This window comes from Hyperoodon ampullatus (assembly GCF_949752795.1).
Source record: "Hyperoodon ampullatus genome assembly, chromosome: 5".
Taxonomy (NCBI): Eukaryota; Metazoa; Chordata; class Mammalia; order Artiodactyla; family Ziphiidae; genus Hyperoodon; species Hyperoodon ampullatus.
The window spans coordinates 76,394,868-76,418,594 of NC_136918.1; the positions used below are offsets into that span (position 1 = coordinate 76,394,868).

At 52.4% G+C, this 23,727-nt stretch overlaps 1 protein-coding gene across 1 annotated transcript in view; it reads right to left on the bottom strand.

Moving 5' to 3' along the window:
- The window catches only part of LOC307053240 (death-inducer obliterator 1-like), a gene marked incomplete at its 5' end in the record, with an annotated part of 28,651 nt that extends 8,714 nt beyond the window's left edge, over positions 1 to 19,937 (bottom strand). Inside the window, 13 exon segments of the mRNA XM_079704595.1 lie at positions 466 to 661; positions 1,469 to 1,558; positions 2,284 to 2,437; positions 2,882 to 3,410; positions 3,634 to 3,769; positions 4,034 to 4,138; positions 4,298 to 4,414; positions 4,951 to 5,110; positions 5,358 to 5,835; positions 14,746 to 14,959; positions 15,733 to 15,945; positions 18,117 to 18,438; positions 19,102 to 19,937. Of these exon segments, the coding sequence (XP_079560721.1) occupies positions 466 to 661; positions 1,469 to 1,558; positions 2,284 to 2,437; positions 2,882 to 3,410; positions 3,634 to 3,769; positions 4,034 to 4,138; positions 4,298 to 4,414; positions 4,951 to 5,110; positions 5,358 to 5,835; positions 14,746 to 14,959; positions 15,733 to 15,945; positions 18,117 to 18,438; positions 19,102 to 19,937 (3,550 nt within the window).
- Positions 19,938 to 23,727: the final 3,790 nt, after the last annotated feature.

Here is a 23,727-nt window from a genome sequence, read left to right on the forward strand (position 1 = left end):
TCTAAGGAATGAGTGACCAAAACGTGGTCTGCCAAAGACACGAATTCGAGCAGCAGATTTCAAAGTGACTATTTCTAGAACTAGTTCCTGTCTCTCAACGTTATTTTTCGTTTCTCCTCAAAACGAATGCCTGCAGCCAAGAGGCTCTGCCTGACGCCTGCAAGGAGCCAAGCCCGCAGGCCAGGCCCAGGCCCCGCCCTCCCGGCACTGCCCAGCCCCTGCCAGCAACACCCTGCTCATGCCAGGCGGGCGGGCTCCGGACAGGGTTGTCCCTCTTCACAGGACTTTTCTAAGACAATGCACACCTTCCTCAGGGGACCTCCCGTGCCACCCTCCACTATCCGCTGCTTCACCCCTGTTCCCAAGTTCCGCTGCCAAAGGCCGGGTCTAGGTGAGGCACGCAGCTCGCTGGGACGGACTCCGCAGGGCGTCGGGGGGACGTGTGGGCGGAAGCCTGGGGCCTACCTGGTCCCTCAAAGGGCAGGAGTTTGGAGGGGACGGGGTCCGCGGCGCTCAGCGGGATCAGGTAGAAGTCCTTGACGTGCCTGCTGTTGTTTACCACGACGCCGAAGCGGCCGCGGCTACTGAAATAGGAGTACAGAGACATGTAGGCCACCTCCTCCTCCTCCGTCGCGGGGTGGAAGCGGATCAGACACAGCTCCTGCAACAAACAGAGGGCGGGGAGCATTGACCTGCGGCCACTCGGAAAGGCAGCCCCTTCTCCTTGCACCTAAGCCCCCAAAGCAGGAGGGAAGCGAGGAGAGAAGCGACCAGCCCTGATTCTGACTGTCACAGCCCTGCTGCCCAACACATCAGAACAATGAGCTGCTGAAGAGGACACAGGCCCGAGTCTCAAGACTGCTGGGTTTGATCTTGGTTTCGGAGGACTTGCTTTAAAACTACTTAGCCCCACCGTCCTCAACACAGAGCCCACCTCCTGGGGCTCTCGTACTGATGGGGTACTCTGTGTGCAGGGCCAGTCTGGGGCAGCGTCTGACACAGAGCTAAGTGACCACTAAGCGTGCGATGAGCTGCCCGCAGCTCCGAAACGGGAGGGCTGAACTAGACCAGGGTCGTAACCCTTCTGTGACCCCAGTAAAAACCAGAGCCCCTCCCCCAAAGAGCACTGCACACGCAGACACACAGCTGCGTCCGCATCTCAGCGGTTCACAGACTCCAGCCCAGCCGCCTCCCCCGACCTCTCCTCCATCAGCTCAGACAAGAAGGGACACAGCATCTGTATTTCTAACTCTGAACCACACATGCGCTTTCACAAAGCTTCCACCGTCATGCTACTCAGACCCCCCTTCACAGGTTAGCCAGCTATCAACTTCAACGTCCACCTGCAAACATCTCACCAACTAGAGACATTTCAAGTATTAACGCGCAAGATGAGACGTCAAAAAAGAGCCGTGGGTAAACAAACCCCTTCTTCCTTGGGTGCAGAGGTCAGACTGTGGGCAGGTACCTTAGACACCGAAGACCTGAGTTTGCCGACGTAATCCCAGACTGTCTTCGGGGCAATCCGTCCGCCGATGTGAATTGTGTCGGGCAGGTCCTAAGTGAAATGAGCTCTGATTCAATGGCCGGTGGAACCGTGGCCGTCACAGAGACAGACCCCAAACTACCCGAGATTCACAACTAAGACAACTGCAACTATCCCAAACACAGCGGCAATAACTGTGTCAAATGTTGCTTAGTTGACTAACATCCGGGATTATGAGTGACCAAACCCAAGGGTGGTAGGAGGATAAGCTTCTGCTAAATAGGATGACATTTAGCAAAGTGTGTTACTGTTGTCTTTTAGGAACATACACATACAGGAAAGATCCAGGTATGTCTCAGAAGAGACTGAGCACTCTTTCTTAAGTCTGAAATGCTAGTGCTGTTTCGTTAATTTTGAAAAATAAAAGACCTGTCACGTGTGCCCCTCCACACCAGGGCAGGTCACGCGTGTCTGGCCACACCTGCAGTGGGCACATGCACACCCAGCTTTTGCACAAGCTCTAGCGGAACAGAGGGAGAAGAAAGACAAGCTTCAGCTTTTTCAGAAAAGAGGGAAGGTCTGATTTCTCATTTGAATTTTCGCCACTGTCCAAACTGCGTAACCTGCTGACTCGGCCCGGCAACCCTTATTTTGCCTTCAGAGGTGCTTGTGCGTCCAGACACTCAGCAGGAAGGTGGTCACACGCCTGACTCCAGCGCCGGATCAGAGTGCCTTTGGAAAACGCGCGCGTGCACGCACATGCACACACACACACTTCTCTCCCTCCTGGTTCTAACCTCACTGAGATAATCAAAATATCCAGAGACAGGAAACGCCTTAGTGACAAACTTCGCTACACTCTGCATGTTAATGAATCCTTTCCATATGGTGCTGAGTTGAGACAAAAAGAGGGTGGTATCTCCTTCTGGAGGGGACTGGGACTCCGAGATGCTGTAAAACAGAACCACAGAAAATACGTGAATCTTTCTCTGCCCAAAGAATCCCCAAGATTTATTTATTTATTTATTTATTTGACGTGTTTATAAAAGCAAAGTGAATTCCTGCAAGTTTTGATAGCTTACTTTTTCAAATTAATTACCTTCATCATAATGATATGAACACATTCTGGTCAAAGAAATATAAACTATATAGGCAATAAACTGGATGGCTGTAAATTCAAATTCCAGTTTTCAACAACTATATGTCTAAGGTGATCATTAGTCATCCTAAAACTGAAGCTTTAAAAAAACGCCTTTCTAAAATAGAAAATTGAGGAGAGTTGTATATCTGGGTGGATTTCCGAGCCGAACGACTGAATCACTCATTACTGCTCCTTCTCTTCATCTGAAAGAAAGGCCACAGCTCAGCTGCTCAGACCACACACGGGGGCAGCACCTGATGCTTGGCGACGGCGGGACCGACAGCAGGTATCTGGGCTCGGGCAACATGGACGGCTTGACCAAGATGGACTTGGGCACCGTCACGGAAGTCGGCAGAGGCTTCGGGACATCCTGTCGGGGCTCTGCTGGGTGGGCGCTGCCTGGGCGGGCTGCCGAGGGAGCCGTGCCCGTGCTCGGCCTGCCTGGTGCAGTCCTGGGGTCTCGGCCGGACACCGTGACTGTGGTGAGCACTGCGCCGCCACCAGGGGCCGGGCAGGGGGCGCCTTCCAGGGCGGAGGGCTCGGGGTGGCCATCCTCTGGAGGCACCGGGAGGGACTTTCCCTCCAAATGGGCGCGAGCAGGGCTTTCCAGGTCTGGCTCCAAGATGTTTTTAGGCAGAGTTTCTGGGGCCGCATCATCGGCTGAGCTGAGAGCGGGCTCAGAGGCAGAGCTGTCCCGCTTGGACTTTGAGTCCTCCTTCTTGGCAGAATTTGACCACCTTTGTCTTTGCAGAGCTGGCTCATCTTCTGACGATGGAACCTGACCTGGAGAACAGAAGGCAGGCCTTCGTGAGAAGTCCCACACATTCGAGAGCAAAGCCTTCCCACGGGTAGACAGACGATCACTGCTTTAAAACAACCACACTACAAAGGTAGGGGCTCACTTCCGAAGCTTGAAGAAACGATTCTAGCCTTTCCACTGTGTGACTTGGTTTGAATGCAGCCGTCCTGAGAAGGGTCTCCACAGTCTCCCCCCAGACCTGCTCACCTGTGCAGATCTTACAGTTCCGGTCAAAGAGGTGCGTGCGGTGCTGCCCGGTCGTGTCCTGCAGCGTGCCGCCGCCAAGGCCCAGCAGCGGTACCGCGCTCCTCTCGGGGGCCGCCCGCACCGATTCTTGCTGTCCCTAAAGCACAAGAAGCAGAGGAGGTCATTTCCTTTCCCACCCCCTCTCCAAATGAGCAGCACCCATGGAAAAAACATCTCACGTGATTAAGAACCACTGAAAAAAGAGGAAAAGGACTACTGAATACAAGTCCTCGAGAAGCAATACAACTACACACACTTGTGTCAGCTCAGTGTCTTGCCCAGTAATTCAGGCACCTAACAACGTCTGGAACGGGATCATCTTTGTCAATTCTCGTGAGCACTGGAAATCCTAAACGCTTACATCACAATCTGATACTGGTGGAGAATCTTCCATATCGGGAATAGTTTCCAGTTTAACGGTCGGCTTCTTACTCTCATTATGCAAGTTAGTTCCGGACTCCATCACCTAAGATGAAAAAGACAGACAAACGTGAACCCTTAGCCCTTCTTTCCCAAGGGGACTCTCTCACGCCAACAGGCTATTAATTCACTCTGGGGTGGGGTTGGGGGCGGCGTTGGTGTCAGGCTTCTGGCATCCGCAGCCGCCTCTCCCGTCGGCACACACAGGATTGGACGATCTCTCTTTCCACATGGAAAGCCCTTTGGAGACAAGTTCTTCTGGCTTCATTCTCACAAGTTTTGCCAAAGAGATTTCTTCACGCAGAACACGATGCAAGAGCCCCTGTAAACAAACATCTCTTGTTCACTCGTTCAAAACCCTCTAAGATACTAGAGAGGATGTGGAGGTGGGCAGCAAGGCAAGCCCCTGCCCCGCGGCAGGACGAGGGCCCGGAGCCTCCCATCGATGCTTGGAGAACAAGGGCCCTGAATTCGGGCAGCTCATCTCCAGTATCCCACCGCACTAACCCTGCTACAAAGACCACTTCACAGAAAACACAATTGACTGAAGAAGGTACACTGTTAGGGACAAAGGTAGAAGAAATCCCTTCTGCCAGGGCGTTAACAAGGCGAAATGGAAAGTCAAGAGTATGTGCCCTGCTTCTAAACACAGGCAAGAGGTCAAGAGGCCGATCCAGACAGCGTGGGCCCCGGCAGGCACACAGGCGCGCAGGTGGCAAGAACCTCAGCTGGCGAGCGCCTGGCCCCACAGGAACAGCATGCCACTCACCCGCAGCTGCAGGGGGACCCAGTGCCCTAACCCAGGCCTGGGCAGCCCCTGGCCAGGACTGCCCCCGCTCCTGACGGTCGGATACGCACCTGGTTGTTGGGGTCCTTGAGGTTGAACATGAGGCTGCGGTACTTGCTTTTGTACCGACTGTCTGTGACTCGGAACAAGTTAAACATCTCCTTCTCGAGGTGCAGTGCAATTTTTCCTACTTCATTTTCTGTTATGATTAAGTCATCGCCGTCAGTGACTCTAGATGGAATGAAGAAAGCCCCACGGTAACTGCTGCACTTACCATGCCACATGGGATCTCAGCTCCCCAACCAGGGATGGAACCCTGGTGCCCCCTGCAGTGGAAGCGTGGAGTCTTAACCACTGGACGCCAGGGAAGTCCCACATGGGACATTTTTCATAAACAGCAGGGCCATCGTGAAACAACCACCCTTTACGTGGAAAACTTTCCACTTTAACAGATAAGAAACAAAGTGGAACAGCCCACCTTTTCCACAAGATCTCCTTCAAGGAGCGTCGTATGTTTTGCCGAATTTGAGAATTTGGCTGTGACGAGGCAGGGCGCGCGGGGCCCAGGCGTCCCGGGGCTGGAGAGGCCAGGGGAACCGAGGTGGTCCCAGGCTTCCTGATGGCGCCCACCGAAGCAGCGGAGCTGGGGAACTTTCTGGAAGCAGACGTGGCAGCAACAGGTGCCAGCCTTGCCTGCTTGGCCGAGGGAGCGCTGCCCGAGGGGGAGGGGGCAGCCGAGAGCCACGGCCTCTTGGGGATGGTGCCCTTGAACCCCGGTGGCAACTTTTTGATGGCCGGTTTGGCTGCCGCCGCATTTACAAAAGGAGGGGACTTCTTTGGAAGGAGACTTCTGGGCGAGGGTTGCTTGAGGCCCCCCGAGGAGCCTGGAGGAGCCACCTTCTTCGGCACCGCCGCCACCGCCGCCTTGGCCTCTGCGCGTCTGTCCTCCTTCACGGCTGAAAGGAGAGGGGCCGCTTAGTGAGGCAGGGGTGCAGGGGACCCCACACAGCATGTGCACCCGAAACCAGCAAAGCTAATAACCAGGCATCACTGTGAGACACATTTAAAGAGGATTTTTAAAGTAACTGTTAAATTCACAAAAGGAGTGTAAACAGGGCTACCAGCAACATTTACGATACTGAATATACTTTGTTTCAGAGAGAAATGCTTTAGTATTAAAACTTTTACTCCAACCGATAAACCAGTAAGCTATCAAAGGCTTGATTTGAACCGTTAGCTTAGCTTGGAACTCCAAGGCCAAATTTCGCTGTATCAAGAGAAGGCATAGATTTCAAAGACCACTCGCATGGAGAGTCCCAGTGCAGTTTTTGGTGAACAGGAGCTTAGAAACTCTTTCCAGGGTGGATCAGACACATTCTCTTTGAATGCATATCCAAGCCCCACCTCGGGGGCCCTTGGGGCACTGGAAGGACTAGCGAGAGTCCACCCTGGGGTTAGGGGCTCACAGGTGCTCATCGTCCTCTTGGACAAGAGTCAACTGGACACAGTTAATAAATATAGAGAATGTTGGCAGAAAACTGCAACATGGGGGGAGACCAGTTACTTTTACACTAGGAGCTCGGTGGCAGGAACGCCACCTGCTGTCATTCACGTTCCCATTCACACCCCTCTAGTAGCAGCTCGCTATTGGGTAAGACAGTAGGTTAGCACTTTTAATGCAAACAAGGATTACAGCCCAAAGCTAAAATGAGAATCTTTATGCCAGTACTTCGCATGGACTGATTCCACTTAATCCTGTATCAGACCATCAGAATTACAGTCAGAGGCAAGCAAGGAGGTTCATCCTAAGACCAGTCCCTCGGTCTCAGGGGCGAGCGGCCCAGCAGACGTCTATGGGGAGCCGTGACGGAGAGCTGGGGCGTGTTCCCAGATGGCCCCGCTCAGGCCCACCGCCCAGAACGTCTGGGACCCAGGGTAGAACGGGGTGGGGGGGGCAGGCAGGTCCAGGGAGCAAGCCAGGAGAGCACAGGGACACCACCTAGGGCCACGTCACACAGGACCGACGGAGAAGCCGCCTCCCCAGGCGCAGGCTTTTCTCAAACTACCCACAGCGCAATGAGCCCCCACATGCTAAACAGGAGACTTCGAGATGCTCTAGCAGCCTTCCGATTTTACGCAGGGCTTGAACACCCACCAATGCCAGTCGGCTGCCGGTGCTTCTTGCAACTGTCCTAGTGAAGCAGGGAGAAAATCTGAAGTCCGGGGACAGAGGTGAGACCCTGTCTACAAATAAGGCCTGACCCCACAAGAGCCCCCAAGGCGTTCACAGCCTACACCCTGCGTGACCATCCTGGCGAAGGGCCGAGCGCTGCCCTCAGGACTGCCTTCCTCCAGCACTGGTCAGGCCAGTTCAGCCACAGGTGTTAAAAGCCCAGGGACCGCAAGAGTTTTCCATTTCATAGTACAGGTGAAATTACCTATTTTTAGAAACTTTGCAACAGCGCTACACACATCCAAAACTTAGAACCGTGTCAGAAGTACTTCACTGTCATCAAGCAACCATCCTGACTGCAAATCTCCTATTTTCATCTCACAGAGCACCCCCCCAACCTTATGTCCCCTTGTCCACGGTGTCCCAATCACTGGCCCCACGTGTGCCGGCACCCCCGGGCTATGCTGTCCAGGCTTTCCCAAGACCACCTGCTCCCCGCTGAGCAGCACGCTTGTGCTCTACATCCACCCTGCTGGCTGTCACCCACGTCCCGTCAGCAAGTCACAGCTGTCTGACAAAGGAGGAACTGGCCACGGCATAGGAACTAAGAACTATGTTTCTACGTATATTATTCATCAGCTCAAATCCATATTCCTAAGGCGCTACCATACCTCAGTACATGGAAACTTATCTTTACCAGCTCAGCCTCGGCTAACGGGGTCCACAGCACCGAATCCAGGCGGGGGCTGGGGGGAGAGACTGCTAGAGCTTAAGTTAAATGAAATGGACAGAGGCCCCTCTTCTTGGGGGAAGGAACGAGAGTGGAGTGGAGCAGGACGCGGCGCCAGCTGTGACTGCCAGCAGGGGAAGAAGGAACAAACCCGTCCGGATTAAAATCGAGTCCTAAAACCAGCTCACTCACTGACTTTATACGAACTTTGCTGAGATTATTTTAGTAGCACACTTTTAAGCAACTCTAAAAAGCTGGCCTAAGGGGCTTCCAGAATTCTCAATGAGGCACCCATGATGGGGCCTCAAACAAATCTTATCATGTGACATTTACATTGTTTCAAGTGAGAATTCCTATCAACGCTCCTACTGGTCTAACCGGTGTTTTGTCTCATGCAGGGAAAACAGAAGCCAGGAGCTTAATTTTAGGACATTCACAGTACAGGTGATTAAAGTGACCTGCTATCCAAGAGTGGTAACGGCAAATGAACGTACTCTATTTAAAAAGCAGGGGATGGGGCTTCCCTGGTGGCGCAGTGGTTGAGAGTCCGCCTGCCGATGCAGGGGACACGGGTTCGTGCCCCGGTCCGGGAAAATCCCACATGCCGCGGAGAGGCTGGGCCCGTGAGCCATGGCCGCTGAGCCTGCACGTCTGGAGCCTGTGCTCCGCAACGGGAGAGGCCACAACAGTGAGAGGCCCGCATACCGCAAAAAAAAAAAAAAGCAGGGGATGGCTTTCCTTAACCATTGTGCTGCTCTTCTAGAAGATTAGCTGCTTCTGGCTTTTAAAAGTCAACTTTCATTATCCCTCACCTGCGTCTCAGAGCGTATGTAGGTATGATTACATAAATAAAAAGTTGCTAAAATGTGGAAACTGGTGGACCCCAACAAGTCAGCTCTATCCCTCTTTTACTTGGAGGAAAAATGCTCAAAACAGAAAACAGTTGCATGTGGTCCCACCGTCAGCTGGATGCGGGTTAGCTGCTGCTGGAATGGCAGTGACACCATGTAGTGCCAAAGCGTCTGACAGCGACAGAAGCATTACTTCTGAGTAGAGCTAAAATCACATTTGCAAATTCTTCATCCAAATTCCCTTTTAACTGTATTATGTGTATACATTCACAGAAGAGCAAGGCGTAACCAACCGACCTCGAAGCGCCAGTTCTAGAACAGGACAGCAGCCCACCCACCCCCGGCAGAGTGGCTCCAGCAGTGGCAGGGCCCCCCAGTGCTGCCAGCTCGAGGCAGGGTGACCACCTGCCCACGTGCCGGACAGAGACGGCCTCCTCGGAACGTACACCCAGTCTGGGCCATCCTGGGGGCTGCCGATGGGGAAAAGAGTGGCCCAAGTTCCAGGCCAGGTGCTGTCTCGGGGAGCAGATACAGGAGGAAAGGCTGGCCGGTGGCCAGGCCACCGCCCCACATGACGTCGTTTCTGCTGGGTCTGGCCATGGGTTTCTACTGGAAACGAGTTGTTTGTGGTGAAGCCCGGCAGGAACCAGGCAGGCCGGTGCACTCAGGGACCAGCAACAATCTAACTGGCTAACTTCCCAGTAAGCATGAAACTGGGGGCCTTGCCACACGGCAAGGTGGGCCATGCTGCTATGGCATTGCTGGCCACTGGGTGGCACTGGTGGGCCTTCGAGGGGACAGGAGGAAAAGGGAGTGGAAGCTGTGTTACTGGGAGCAGCCAGTGCTGTGCAGCACCACAAGGAACCGGCGCCTGGCAAGAGCCGAGTCGCACCGCACAGCACAGCATCGCGCGGCCCGCGCCCACTCACAGCTCAGTGACAGCCGTTGCCGGGGTGGGCCCTCACAGGGACCACTGAGAAACCCTGAGGGACGGTCACTGCTTTATACCTTTTGTCCTGCCCCAAAGAGGTGCCAAGTTACCCTACAAATCCCCAGATATGAGGCTTTCAGTCACACTGACACGGTGGGGGGTAGTGGGGGAGACACTACTCAGAATGATTGGCTGTAAACGCCAAAGGAAGCGAAGAGCTTCTGATGTGACCAGGCGCCAAGCAAGCCCTCATGGTGCAGGTCGGAGCGTCCCCTCCCCGCCGCCATTCCCACAGGGCCCCAGATCCACCCAGGCTCAGTGGTGAGGCCGAGGCAGCTACCGCCACAAGGCCCGGGTAACGTAACGGGACCAGCCAGGGCTCAGAGGACACAGTGGACCAGCGGCAGGGGTTGGGGGGAGTGGACTCTGCTCACTGTGACATCGGTTCTAATTTCAGCTCAGCCTGACACGTGTACGAAGATGTTTCTCATTACAACTTTGTTTCTTGGCTGTCAAGACTTCAGTGTGAAAATTCAAGTAGCAAGAGAGAACCATTTTACTTTTGTGCCTTTGCTTAAATAGTTTGCAGTGAATTATTCCTGTAGAAGTTATGCTTACACAGAAACAGAGACAATCCCCACCGAAGACTTGGGAGGCCTGATCTCCATCTCTGGGGCCCTCACGCCAGCTGCCCTCCATCGCTAGGGGTCTGTATGTGGGTCCACAGCCAAACTGCCATGATCTGGGGCTACACAAAGCTTGTCCAGATTGACTTTTTCTTACTGATGTGCAGTATTTGAGCGACTTACACCTCAAGAGAGGTACACAGAACTGGCCGTAACAAGCTTGCAAAAAACCAAGTATGCCTCCGGAGGCAAATGGACCCTTCCTTGTTTTCAGAGTTTCACAGATTTTGAAAACCAAAACCCAATTCACGTTGGACTGGTAATATATGAAAAAAATGGTCACATCATCCTTCAGCACGAACCACGAGAAGGAAACGGGGCCGAGGCTGTGTGTGAGGCAGGCCTTCCACTCTCCTGTCTACGCCAACTGGACTGGCGGGGACTGGCCGCCAGACCTGACACTCAGCTGCAAGTAGAGCTGCTGCTTTCCCTCATCTCCAAAACCCGCCAACAGGCACTTTCACCACTTTGACAAGGTTCAACTTTAACTGTTATCTGTGCCTGCACCATCTGCTACTTCAAGCAACATGATGGGGTCGAGGGCGTGATAAGACTCTGGGGCACAGAGCCCGCGGCACCTGCTGACCCCGGCGGGTTTAGCGGCCGTTACCTTTGGGCTCGTCTTGCTGACGCCTCCAGGTGCACGGCAACGCCCCGACCTTCGTTGACAGAAATCAAAGTGGAAACCCTTCTTATCGATCTTCCAGGTTTACTTCTTTAACTTTCAGAAGGTAAGACTATGACTATGTGTACGGTGAGGTGCAACACGCAAAATATCAAAAACATTACTTTACAGCTTCAAGTGTACCTGAGACTCCTACACCGTGTGGGAGGGTTTACAGCTGCGTCTTCAGAAAGATCCCTTGGGACTCGATGCCACCTAAGGGACTCTGCCGCGGGACCGTCTGTGAACAGTGCCACAGGAGATGCAGAGCCCCAGAGGCCACATGAAGGCCAAAGGGCAGGTGAGGTGAGCAGGACCAATCCTGCTAGCAACTTCTACCCCGACCCCCCGCTAAAGCACAAGAACTAAGGGGGGCAGCCAGGATACATCTGAGGGTCTCTGTCAGAAAAAGTACATGTACATGCAAAACCTTCCCTGCACTAATTTTCTGAACAGTTGGCTATTAAAAAAAAAAAAACCTGTAAAAAGTAAAACACTTAAAAACACGAGAGAATGCCAATGACCAAGAAAATTCCAGGTATTTGGATAACATTAAAAACAGCTGTCAAGGTAAATCCTTATCAGGACAAGTTTTGGTTCTCTCTCCAAATGGGGGGAGGAAATTGGTGAGATGTACAAGGCTGCTTTGTCCCCACCCACATTTTTTTGCCACTGCAGATCTGGAAGAGACAGAGACAAACAGCTCGTGTAGCTGATAAAACATGCCTCTCCCACCGTTCCATTCCTACCAAACACCCCTTGGTCCAGGCAGCGCCCCCCATCTATGTCACCATGGGGACCTGTCTTCTCTTACTACCTGTGAAGCGTGCTCCCGGAACTCACACCACCGATCCCTGTGAAACCCGCGCCCCCAGATCCACTTCGCCACAGCACAGGAACCGGACATGTGGCACACGGAGACCACAGGGCAACGCTTACGTCAGGGCAGGATGCTAACACATCACTGGACCTGGGTGCACAGGTTCGGCCAGGGGTCCCCATTTCAATTCTCAAACCTACATGGAACTGCAGAAATCTGATTTCCCAGTCAAAATTTATTCAGGTCCCCAGAGTTTCAAGTCATCTCGGAGCCATTTAGGGAGCCCCCAACATGGGACCATGTACCTATGCCTAACACAATTCCACTTCCAAACCCTAACCAACCAGGGCCACTTTAGAAGAACATCTTCAGCCCTCTTCGTGCCTGTGCCTGGACAGTAACGAGAGGCGATGAAGAGGAAACGAAGAGAAACCATGAGGAGGACTACGAGACACAGGGACCTGGGGGGAAATACAATGGCAACTGTTTCCCTAAGTTACACTGTTTTTGTTTACAGAAACTCTGAAAAACAATTTAAAAAACTCATCAGAGAACAAGTGGGTGTTAATCCCATCACTGTGAGGACCTTAAGATCTACTGACTGTCCCACGAGAGAAGCAGGTCAGAGCCTCTGTGTAGCAAGGTCTTGCCCACGATGCTCATGAAAGGCCGCCCTGAACCCACAACCCAAGGCCAGTGCCAATGGCCTGGGAGAAGTGGGGTGGGGGCAGAGCACCTCCAGGGGCCGCACACTGGCTGCCTAAGGATCCACCCAAGACCTGACCCGAGTCCAGGGCAACAGGGAAAACGCCCCCTCCGAAGAGCTGTCCCGGCATCACCTGCACCCAGAAACATATCACGCTCTGCAGCCAGGGAGGCGGCTGGGGGCGTGGTGGGGGTGCAGGGCTCTGCTGAGTGTGTGCGGGGGGCCCCCTCCCATTGTGCCTGTGTGTGGGGACCCGCGGAAGGTCCACAGCCACTGCCACTGTCAAGTAATGGTTTGGGGAAGAGGCAGAGGCACAGCTGCTACTCACCGAGGCTCAAGTCGAGTGTTTACCATCGACCTTTTACACTCCTCCCAATCATCTTTTGGGAAGAGGACATTTCTGGGATAACAGAAAATGATCAGAAGCAACTAGCTCAACAGCATGTCCCTTATGCAGGCTACAAGCTGTGGCTATCCATCCACGTACTTCTGAGACGTAAATGCGCTGGGAAGGTGGTCAGTGAGGAGGTGATGTGCAGAGGAGGGGGGTGGGGCAGAGGGAAGAGAAACCCGGCCTGTGAGCAGAGCCACCACCTCCTTGAGGCCGGGCTCCCCGCCCCTCCACCCCAATCTTCCCTCAAAAACCGGGAAGTCAGAACTGGGGATAAGTAAGCACCCACCCCTCCCCCAAACCCTGCCAGCTTGCCTATCTCACTGTGCGCCCTACATCTGACTCCACACTCCGAGCCTGGGGGCAGTCTCCCGATTCTGGTCCACAGACATGGAAATCAACTGAATTGAAATCAATCACCCAGGGTTTTGTGGCTACACCTCGGTTTCCCTTTCATTCTGTCACGTGCCTATAACCAAATGAGAACGTTCAGCCCAGGATTCCAACATGACGGCTCCCCACCCATTCACAGCTGGGCGATGCTTATATTTAGGTACACTCGTAACCCCTGTAGAGGCGCTACGGTGTAGAGGTGCTATAACTTGATGGATGTTTGCGACACGTCGTTAGCATGAAATTCTTGGTTCAAACAACCTGAGGTGTACTGAGACTCATTTTAATACAGCAACTGGTTAATTCTATATTTAACCACTCACTCCAAAAATCCAAAAATAAATACACAAATAAATATGTATAGAGACATATACACACACAGTATTGCTTGGCACTTTACTTGCAACTCCATTTCTTAGGTCTTGGGTCATTTACATTCTCAAAATGCATCTAGTTATGCAGTCTTCTAACCACACTACATCCACGAGGCCTTCCCTCAGGCCACTGGCCTAAACAGCCGGCTGAGAGGAGGAAGCAACACGTGGCTATAATCCTGGAATTTAGGGCCATTTAACCTCTTGTGCTTTTAAAAAAAGTGGCAAGAGAATAAAAGATAACATAAATAAAAACACAAAATGACCTTAATCATAGAAAAATAAGAATAAGATGTGCCCCAGAGCAATTTAAATTTCTAAAATTTAATTTTGGAGAGTGAGCTGAGAAAAAGAAGAAGGAGAAAAGATTCAAGTTGCATGATCTCATCTGGGATTGCAAAGGTCTGTCTGAACTTGAAGCCTGGGTGGCATGACCCAGCAGTGCACGCCAAGACTCCTGGCCTGGGTGCTGCTCAGAGTGGACAGACATTGTGCTCACTTACTTTCAAGCACGGGAAGCAGGGTAAACAGCCTTCAAGACTGGCATGTGTGTTTATGTTGTGTGTAGTATGTGAATTGGACATTAAAAAAATTCCGGTTCGGTCAAGAATAATATAACTCCTGCAAATCATGCTTCAGTTGAAAATCAGCTACAACACTACTGTGCTAATAGTAATAGGTTCCCACAATATACAAAGAAGTGAGGGTCACGTGTGCTGGGAGCAGACCGTGTGGAAAGGCCCCCGCGTGGAGAGCCCACGGCGGTGACGGCGCAGTGGTGAACACCTGGATGACGGCGGACCCTGAGTGCCGGGCAGCGTGCCCCCTTGTCAGATTCTGCTGAAGATACTACACATACTTACCAGAGCCTGATAATAAAGAAAAGTGATTAAAGACATCAGTCGTCGGAGGTGAGACATTCAGCAACGGGGCTGGTACAGCTTTTTGGAAACACGGACAGGAAGTCCCGACAGACTAAGGATGGGCACGCGGGGCTCAGGTGGCCTCCTGGACTTGGGCAAGGGCTTTGATCTCTGCAGATGCAGCAGCAAACACGGCTAGAACTCCTAGCTCTGGACAGGCCCGAGTGCACGGCCGTCCAGAAAGACCGGGAAGGGTCCAGAGCTCCCCCCCGGCTGATACCTACATTTATACAACAGTGGCGGCCAGGGGGCGGCAGTCTTTTCTGGCTTTACTGCATTGTACTTGTGGTCGCTGGCCCACGACGGCGTGCTGCTCTCACAGGGCGGCTCCTTAGCGAGGACCTCACTCCTTGGAGGCACCACCGCCACCTTCCTCGCTGTGTTCTCCTTCTTGTCTGGAGCCGGTCTCTTGTGCACAGAAGAGATTTTAATGCCTGCCTGGATAATCAGTAAAGCCCCAATCATGAACGAGGTCAGAAATTAACCTTTGCGCATTTCACTCTGCAGTGAGGGTCACGACTCAATCAGCTCCTGGACCATCCTAAGCCCAATACACTGCATCTGCTCAGCAGAGGGCTTGGCTACTCCCCCACATCCAGCAGGCCCGCATCAACATCCGAACGATGACAAGGTCCCTGACACAACAACCCGTCAACCTAGCATCCTCATGAGGCGCTAGGCCGCCAGGATAACCGAGGGGCCGTGGAGTGAGGCAGTGAAGCAAGGCGGAGAGCACGACAGACCCGCCCAAGCAGCACTGACAGGCAGGAGCTGCAGACACAACAGCACGTGGAGAAAGGACGGGCATACAAACGACATCCCTGTACCCTACCCGGCACTCAGTGCGGTGCCCCCAGAACCCACTGGCCACCCCGCTGACTGTGTGTCAACTCCCCGCACAGACTCCAGCAGGGACCACTCTCCTCCCAGCAGGGCTGGCGTGTGGGTGGACAGCTATTCCACGCAGCAGCCGGTTCCCACGTTTCTATCAGTTAATCCCTCGGCAGGAGGCGGAGAAGGAAAACATGAGAACACGTGCCTATTTGTCATTTCGACAAGAACACTGGTGGGCAAGGCGGAGGGCAGTGTGAAGGTGCCTGCATCCCGTCCGGGCCTGTGTGCCCTACACTCTCCAAATCAACCCACCGAGCCTGTAACCTCCAGACGCTCATGGTTTGAACTACACAAATGGTTGGTTTCAGTCAACTTACCTGAACGCTCCATTTCTGAAGAATGATTTTTTTCGGCCTTGTCTTGGGTTTCTCTTTAGGTTTTGGTTTCTGCTCTTTCCCTGCGCTCAGGAAGCGCATGGTGGCCGCGGCGTGTTTCCGGATACACTCGCTGCTGCAGTAGACAGAGTCGGGCTGCACCACGCTCGAGCACCCGGGGCCAATGCATCTGGCGGCACCAGGCGCCTCTAGGACCTGCAGGATCAGACGTGGCTTCAGTGTACTCACCCACCAGGTGGGTACGGCACTTTGTAACAGAACTATTTATGGTACCGAGATGACTGCTTTTAATCATGTATGAAAAACTGTGAATAGGGCTTCCCTGGTGGCGCAGTGGTTGAGAGTCTGCCTGCCGATGCAGGGGACACGGGTTCGTGCCCCGGTCCGGGAGGATCCCACATGCCGCGGAGCGGCTGGGCCCGTGAGCCGTGGTCGCTGGGCCTGCGCGTCCGGAGCCTGTGCTCCGCGGCAGGAGAGGCCACGACAGTGAGAGGGCCCACGTACCGCAAAAAAAAAAAAAAAAAAAAAAAAAAAAAAAAAACTGTGAATAAACATGTACCTTTGTTTATTCAAAAGACACACATCTACTTCCCCTGAGGAAGGCCCTCGGCTTCTTACCTGCCCTTCAGCCACGCAAGAAGGGCGGAACCCTAAGCGGACCCGGCGCTCACGCTGCGCACTTCTGAACCCAATGGGGTTTCACACCACAAGTAGGTTCCCTTATCGGGCAAATGGGCAGGGATTTTACCAACGAATTAAGGTCCCAAGTGAGAGGATTCTGAGTTAGTCCAAAGGGTCCAACTTCATCAACTGAAAACCCTTCAAAGAGGAACTGAGCCTCCAGAAGATAGAGGATTCCACTGCTGCCTCTGCTGAGAGGGCGCCCATGCCTAGGCTCGGCGGGCAAGCTTGGGAGACGACACCCAGGACACCCAGTTAAACGTGGCTCTCAGAAACAACAGATCACTTTTTGCTATTATCAGGCCACAAAAATTGCCCGGGATATATTTTTCATGCTAAACCAAGTCAGAGCTTTTGGAAGTGGATCTTTCCCCAGCTGAGCCTCTGATACCTCAGGCCCCACAGACACCTGGAGGGCAGTCTTGTAAGACCCAGAGCAGAGGGGGCACAGCTAAGCCAGGCCTGGATTTCGGAGCTAATAAATGTGTGTTGTTTAAGCTGCTGAACAAGTCTGTGGTTGCCTGCCGTGCAGTAGGAACCTGGTTCACTACAAGGGCTGAACACAGCTGTCCATCATCACTAGAGCATGTTCTGATGGTCGAGACTAATAACATACATGAACATACCCCTCCAATGTACTGGAGCAAAATCTTAAATCTCAAATTATGCACTTAATTGTTTTTCCTCCACAGAATCCAAGTTTTGCTCAGAGAAATACTTAAGTTTCTGGGTAGTCTCAAACACATCAGCAATCACAGGACGTTTCCTACTGACTTCCATTTCCATTCATTCTCTTCCTTACCAGTTATCATCATACTTCCACTCGATGCCTCCTCATACGCCCGTGACAGGTAAAATTTAAACGGTCCAGCCCTCGAGGCTACCTCAGTGCAAGGGGGAGACGGCGGGAAGCTAGGACACGGCCACCGCAAGGTCGTCTGCATGCCCAACACTGGCTAGAGCACGGGCTGTGGGGGCGGCATGGGCCCCCAATTCAAGGAAGGCCTGGGGTGAAAACATGCTCTGAGTAGGACGATCATGAGAGCCTCAGACAGCTCTCAAGATGCACGGAATCCATGACAAAGCATCACGGCCCTTGGGCAGGAGACACGAGTGAACAGACTTGGGAAAGGAGAAAACACAGCTGCACAAGCACTGGTGAGTGGGAGAACACCATAACAGAGGGCGTGCCAGCCCCAGCTGTCTTGTCAGCCTGGGGACCTGTGCGGTCACCACCGCTGGCCTTGGCATCTTGCTGCGAGGCAGGGACTAGACCACTGGTTCTCTCAAGGCGCTGACGGGTAATATAGGTGCACACGTGCCCCCGTGACTCAAAGATAATTTTGTTTGTTCACATATGTACGTCAAACTCTGGATCCATTCATGAGAAAACTTAAGGGAAGACTTACAAAAGTGAGTCCACTTATGGAAAATGTTAAGTCAGTAATAACAGCATAGGAGATAGATATGATTAACAAACATAGAGAAAGAATAGACAGGCGTGCCAGCCTTAAGCAGGTGCATGGACCTGGGAGCTCGCAGAGCCCAGCCCCGCGCCCAATGCCACTCCTGGGAAAAGTTAACTTATCTCAGGAAACAAACGCTTCTGTCTTGATGTTTCTGCCAACGGCAGCTGAGGGCTCCACAGTCACCTCTACTGCTGACCTTGGGAGACAGGTACTTACGGGCTGGAATATCTTGAGTTTTTTCTTGCAACTTGGGTTTGCAGCTTTCTCAATTCTAACCTTAATTCCTTGGTCTTCATTCGATTTCTGCTCCACCATTCCTAGACTCGTACAGTCCGTGCCGTCGGCATCTGCAGGTCTCGACCTCGAGTCCTGCGTGCCTGTGGTCTCGGAGCTGGGCTCGTCCTGCACTTGCAGGATGGTGCAGTTTGGGCAGATGTAATCCTGCCCGTTCCTTTCCAAGAGCCTCCCTCGAGCCTCAGAAATGCCCACACAGTCGCCATGAAACCATTCTTCACATCGGTCACAGCGAATCATAAACCTGGAATGATAAAATAAGGAATGGAGATTATTATTAGTATTACGAATGGAAAGTGAGAGACCAACTCAATTTTAAACACAAATCAAATTTCAACATTCTATTATGAAAAAAACAAAAATATTACAGACACGTGGGCAGAACAGAATAAAGAGCATCCACGTGCCCCTCTCAATTTTACTAACATTCAATCAAATTTGCTTCATCTTTTCTTTCAGGGGAGCACCCTGCCCTGGACACCACAGTTCTTGTCCACAGGAGGGCAGCCATGCCTTTACCCGCCCCCTCCCTGAGCTGCCCCAACGTCCACACCACAGCCCAGTCGCAGCCGCTCTGGAGCAGCGTCACCCAGCGAGCTCTCTGGGACAGCAGATCCTCTCTGGTCCAGGCCGCCCTGTCCGTGGCTGCTGGGACCGAGGCAGCCAATGTCCCACGCCAGCCCCCACCTTGGTGGAGGGTGTGGCTCTTGGCAGTGCCCACCCATGCCGTATTTGGTTTTGTTTTTTGACAATGACTTGCTCATCTTTCCCAAGAGAACAAGTCCCTCATTCAGGCCACCCTGGGACTCTCTAAACTAAGACGAATGGAAAACCCTCTCTGGCACTTTCCACACCTCGGACTGACCCCCGGAAGCCTGGGCAGCCACTTCATCCCCCCACGACCCACCTGTTGTTGTGAGGCTGGCGGCACAGGCAGTACAGGGCATTGGGGTCGTACACCTCACATACGGGCTTGTGTCGGACTGCGTCTCCGGGTTCCTCTGCATTCCCCCCTGGGGCCGCCCTCCCTTCCAGCTGGCTCTCTCTGCCCATTTTTGCCGCCTGGGACGCAGCCCCCAGGTCGGCCTCCGGCTCCTGCGGGACGGGCCGCGAACCCTCCATCGCATCGTCTGCCTCAGCATCCACGGTCTCCACCGGGTCCTCCTCCCGATGCTTCTTCCTCAGGCGGTTCTGGATGCCCTTTGGGGGCCTGTCGGTGGGCTCCTGCTCGCGCTTTCTCCGCAGGCCATTCTGGAGTTCTTTCAAAGTCAAACCGTCACTGTGGCTATTGGAGGTGTCAATCTCGTCGCCACGCCCTCTGGCCTTTGCCGAGGAGGCCGTTCGTTCCTTAGCACCCGTGCAGCCAGACCCGGGACCGCTATTCCCGTCCGAGGTGCTCTCCATGCTCCCCTCGGAGGCGCTCTCCGCTTCTGTCACTGGACAGGATGCCGGCTCCACTGAGGCCTCTAGGGACACGGAGGTGCCCCTCCGGCCCCGGCGCCGAACCGTGGTCAGGAACTCCTCCACCCGCTCCGTACGCTTCGGCTGCCTTCCACTGCGACGCAGCGACGGGCTCTGCTGCTGCCCGGGCAGCGGCTCCAGGGCATCCACCTCCGCATCCCTGGCGCCCTCGCGCTTGCCGATGGTGGTCCTCCGGAACCTCCACGTCTTCCTGAACACTTTGCTGGTGGGCTTGATGGCCTTGGGCGCGTCCTCACCACTCGGGTCATCCTCCTCGTCCATACCTAACAGGGAAATGCAACCAAACCACGCCAGGCGTCAGCCAGGGCCGCGGTCCAGGCCCAGGACCGGCACCCACCAGCCACGAGAGTGCACCAGAAGGGGCACCACCCGCACGGAGGAAACCCAGACACAGTGAATCGCGACAATTCTCCACCTACAAAAACCGAAGGCTTTTCCTAAAGCGCGCTGAGAGGATTCAAGGTGATCTCTGAAGAAAAGTGTAACACTTACGGAGCTAATGTTCAGTAGAAAAACACAGCTAGCAAACCAAATCTGTGCATCTGTCAACTGCTGAGGACGAGGATTTGTACAAGATGTAGCGGGGAAAGAGGAAGCGAGCAGCAGTGCTGCCAGGACAGGACAGGGTGGCGGGTGCCTCGGGCTCTCCCGCACAGAGACGCGGGGCCCACCTGGCTCTGCCCGCAGAGCTCGGTGGACAGAATGCCGTGCTGGCTCCGGGCCTAGTGCTTGGAAGCCCCGAGCTGCGTGTGAGACGTCTGACCACGCTGCTGGAGGGATCACGTGGAGATGGGGGATTCGGACCCTGAACACCCACACCCAGCCCCCGCTGAGCCCTGCCCAGATTCCCGAGCCACAACTGTGTTGACACAAGATGGGCCCATCCAGCTCTGCACGCAGGGTCTGCAGCAGCAGACCATCAGGACACTGAGAAAATACTGACCCACGCAGCACCTGTGGTATTTATTTCTTCTCTCCTCTTTCTAACAGACTGTTTAAACGGTCGTGTTTGTGAAAACTTCACTCCTGTTTACAATGAAAAAGCCTGAAAAAGATAGTATATACCTTGAGAATTTTTTCCCAAGCTGCGCGGCCTTCAATTACATTTAAATGCTAACGATGACTCAGGTTTTACGCCATGATCCATCCCAGGGGAAGGACTAGTACAGAATGGAAACCTTCAAACAGAAAACACACAAAATTAAAAATCACACGTAACTGAACTCTCTTTTTCGTTCCCACTAAGTATGGTCACCTCCCATTTCCATGTCCAGGTCTGCAACTCCCCCACACTGGGCCTGGGCCCACACTCTCCCAGGACACTTGGAAGCTTGTAGGAGTAGCTGTGACATCAGCACCTGTGCCACCAAGGACCACGCCACTGTCCTGGTCACCCAAGTCTTTCTGCAGGAAGGACTCTCCTCTACAAAACACAGTTCTCACCAGAGACAACATACAACGTCATCGTAAATGCACTAAAGAAATCACCCATGTAAAAATAAAGTAGTGCTCTGAATCAGATTCTTAACACACAATTAGACACTCTTCAAGAAATCTTGGGCTAAAGCTTAAACCACTGCAAACAAATACTAATGTCACATCAGTTTCTTTACATATAATGCTGCTTTTGAAATAGAAAACATGACATCTAAACTGAAAATTGTGTTGCTGGCGTTTAACACTATTGCCACGTTACCTGCCCCACACGGAAGCTTGGGCGCTTCTTCCGACTTCCTACAAACCATGAAAACCTGGCCGATGCAACTGCGGGGTCCAAGGGAAGCGCCAAGCCCCGAAACCCTGCTGCTGCCGGTCACTATTCACAGATTACAATGCAGATTATCTCGAGACTGTCACCACGGAGTAAGCTCCTAAAAGAAGACAACAAAACAGTTTAAAGATTTAAAGCAACTATAACTAAAATCATGTTTAAGAAAAAAAAGGCATGAAGCTTTCCAAACAATCTCTTATTTGAATGTACATTACATGACCCACAAAGACACTGGGCGAGTCGACAAACAATATCCACAAAACAAAGTCCCCTGCTTCCTTAAGGACTTTTAAAGAAGGGAAGATACTTTGACTACACTCTGAAAGCAGGGGGCTGGAAAGGCCTCTGCTTGCGCACTGGTGGGGAGGAAGCTGGTGGGCAGAGGGCAGAGGCCTCAGTGGGAAGGAGGGTTTCAAAACTGATCATTGGTACCAGCTGCTTTCCAATTACAATCGTACTTTTAAGATGGACCCAGGTCAGTAAAAACCCAGAGACAGAGAGAAAGGAACAAAACATGAAAAGATGAACACAAAAATTACACATGAAAGTCATTATTTAGAAATTCTTTTCTTTTTAAATCTATTTATTTAAGTTTTGGCTGTGTTGGTCTCTGTTGCTGTGCGTGGGTTTTCTCTAGTTGCAGTGAGCGGGGGCTACTCTTCGTTGTGGTGCGTGGGCTTCTCATTGCGGTGGCTGCTCTTGTTGTGGAGCACGGGCTCTAGGCGCATGGCTTCAGTACTTGTGGCACGCAGGCTCAGTAGTTGTGGCTCGTGGGCTCTAGAGCACAGGCTCAGTAGTTGTCGCACACGGGCTTAGTTGCTCTGCTGCATGTGGGATCTTAAGTTCCCTGACCAGGGATCAAACTCGTGTCCCCTGCCTCGGCAGGCGGATTCTTAACCACTGTGCCACCAGGGAAGCCCTACAACACTATACCTATGTCATCCTTTTAGTTAAAAATCTAAGGAAGGTTTCAGAGGACTAATGTGATGATGATTGAACATCACCAGGGTACAGCTCATCTATGTGTATTTACATATTTAAAGAACGTTTCTCCTCCTGTGCCCTCATTCAATCACGATACCTAGTTTGCTCCACAAATGTGTCTCTGTTTCTAGGTAAGTCCGCAGTGTTAACATTTTAACACATTTTGCTTTCTAGACCCAGGACTCCCTGCCCGCAACTCACCTCTTCCTCACCTCACACCAACTGCCTCCCCTCTAACTGTGGTCTCCTTGGGTGACCTCAGAGCAAACATTCCGTCCCACCTCCTTTTAAAGAGATAGCGACCATCTCACTCTGGTCACCCCCGGCCCCCCATGGCCACCACCTCTCTCACATATGGTCAACCCATCTCAAAATGAGAAACTTCTCAGGAGAAACTGTTCAGAACAGTGAACATGTATAAAAGCAAAGAAATTACGATGGTCTCAGGAATTAAAACGTTTTTAAGGTTTGGGTTAATCTGAACCACCCACCCAAGAAAAAACCCATGCCTCTGGATTTGACTTCTGAATCATCAGAAAAGGAAAATCCAGCTATTTCTGTTAAGTGGAATGAAGTACTTTATTCAGAATACATCATATCATTTTAGATCATCTGGTTCATTTTGGTTCTTTTTTTTTGATTTTACATTTGCAAGATCACTTTCATAATTTCTTCCCAGAAATGCTAAGGTAAAATTTCAGGTCACGAAACAAAAACAAACCCCTATGATCAAGGCAAAAGTTAAAAGAGAAAAATTGTGTTCTGTTCCTAACACAACTTAAAATGTGGGTCCACACACAACAGCAGGTCACCAAACGGTGGTCACACCGTACTAGTAACAACTTTTCCCCACAGGAAAAGAACGGTGGGCGGTCATCCCTGAAACTGGGAAAAAGAAAACCTGGAGGCGAACATGATGCACTGAGATACTTTTAGATCTTTACATTTCTAAGTGCAAATGTCCTCTCAGCTGAAAACGGCTCCACTTCCTAAGCAGACCTAGGAATACCAACACGAAACCTTAGGTTCCCCCAGGCCACCCAAGGGCAGGAAGCAGCCCACCACCTCCCAGGCAGCTCTCCAACGTTTTGCTGTCAAGGTCCCTTTATACCCTTACAAACTGAGGACCCCAAAGAGCGGCTGCTCATGTGGGATATGTATTTCCAAAATTAAACCTGAGAAAGGCTTTCAGAATTGTGGATGTTCCCTGATACCACATCAAACCTCGACAGGCCGCAGTTCCATGAAAACTACTTGGGACACGAATCTGCAACCACAGCCATGAATGCTCCACAC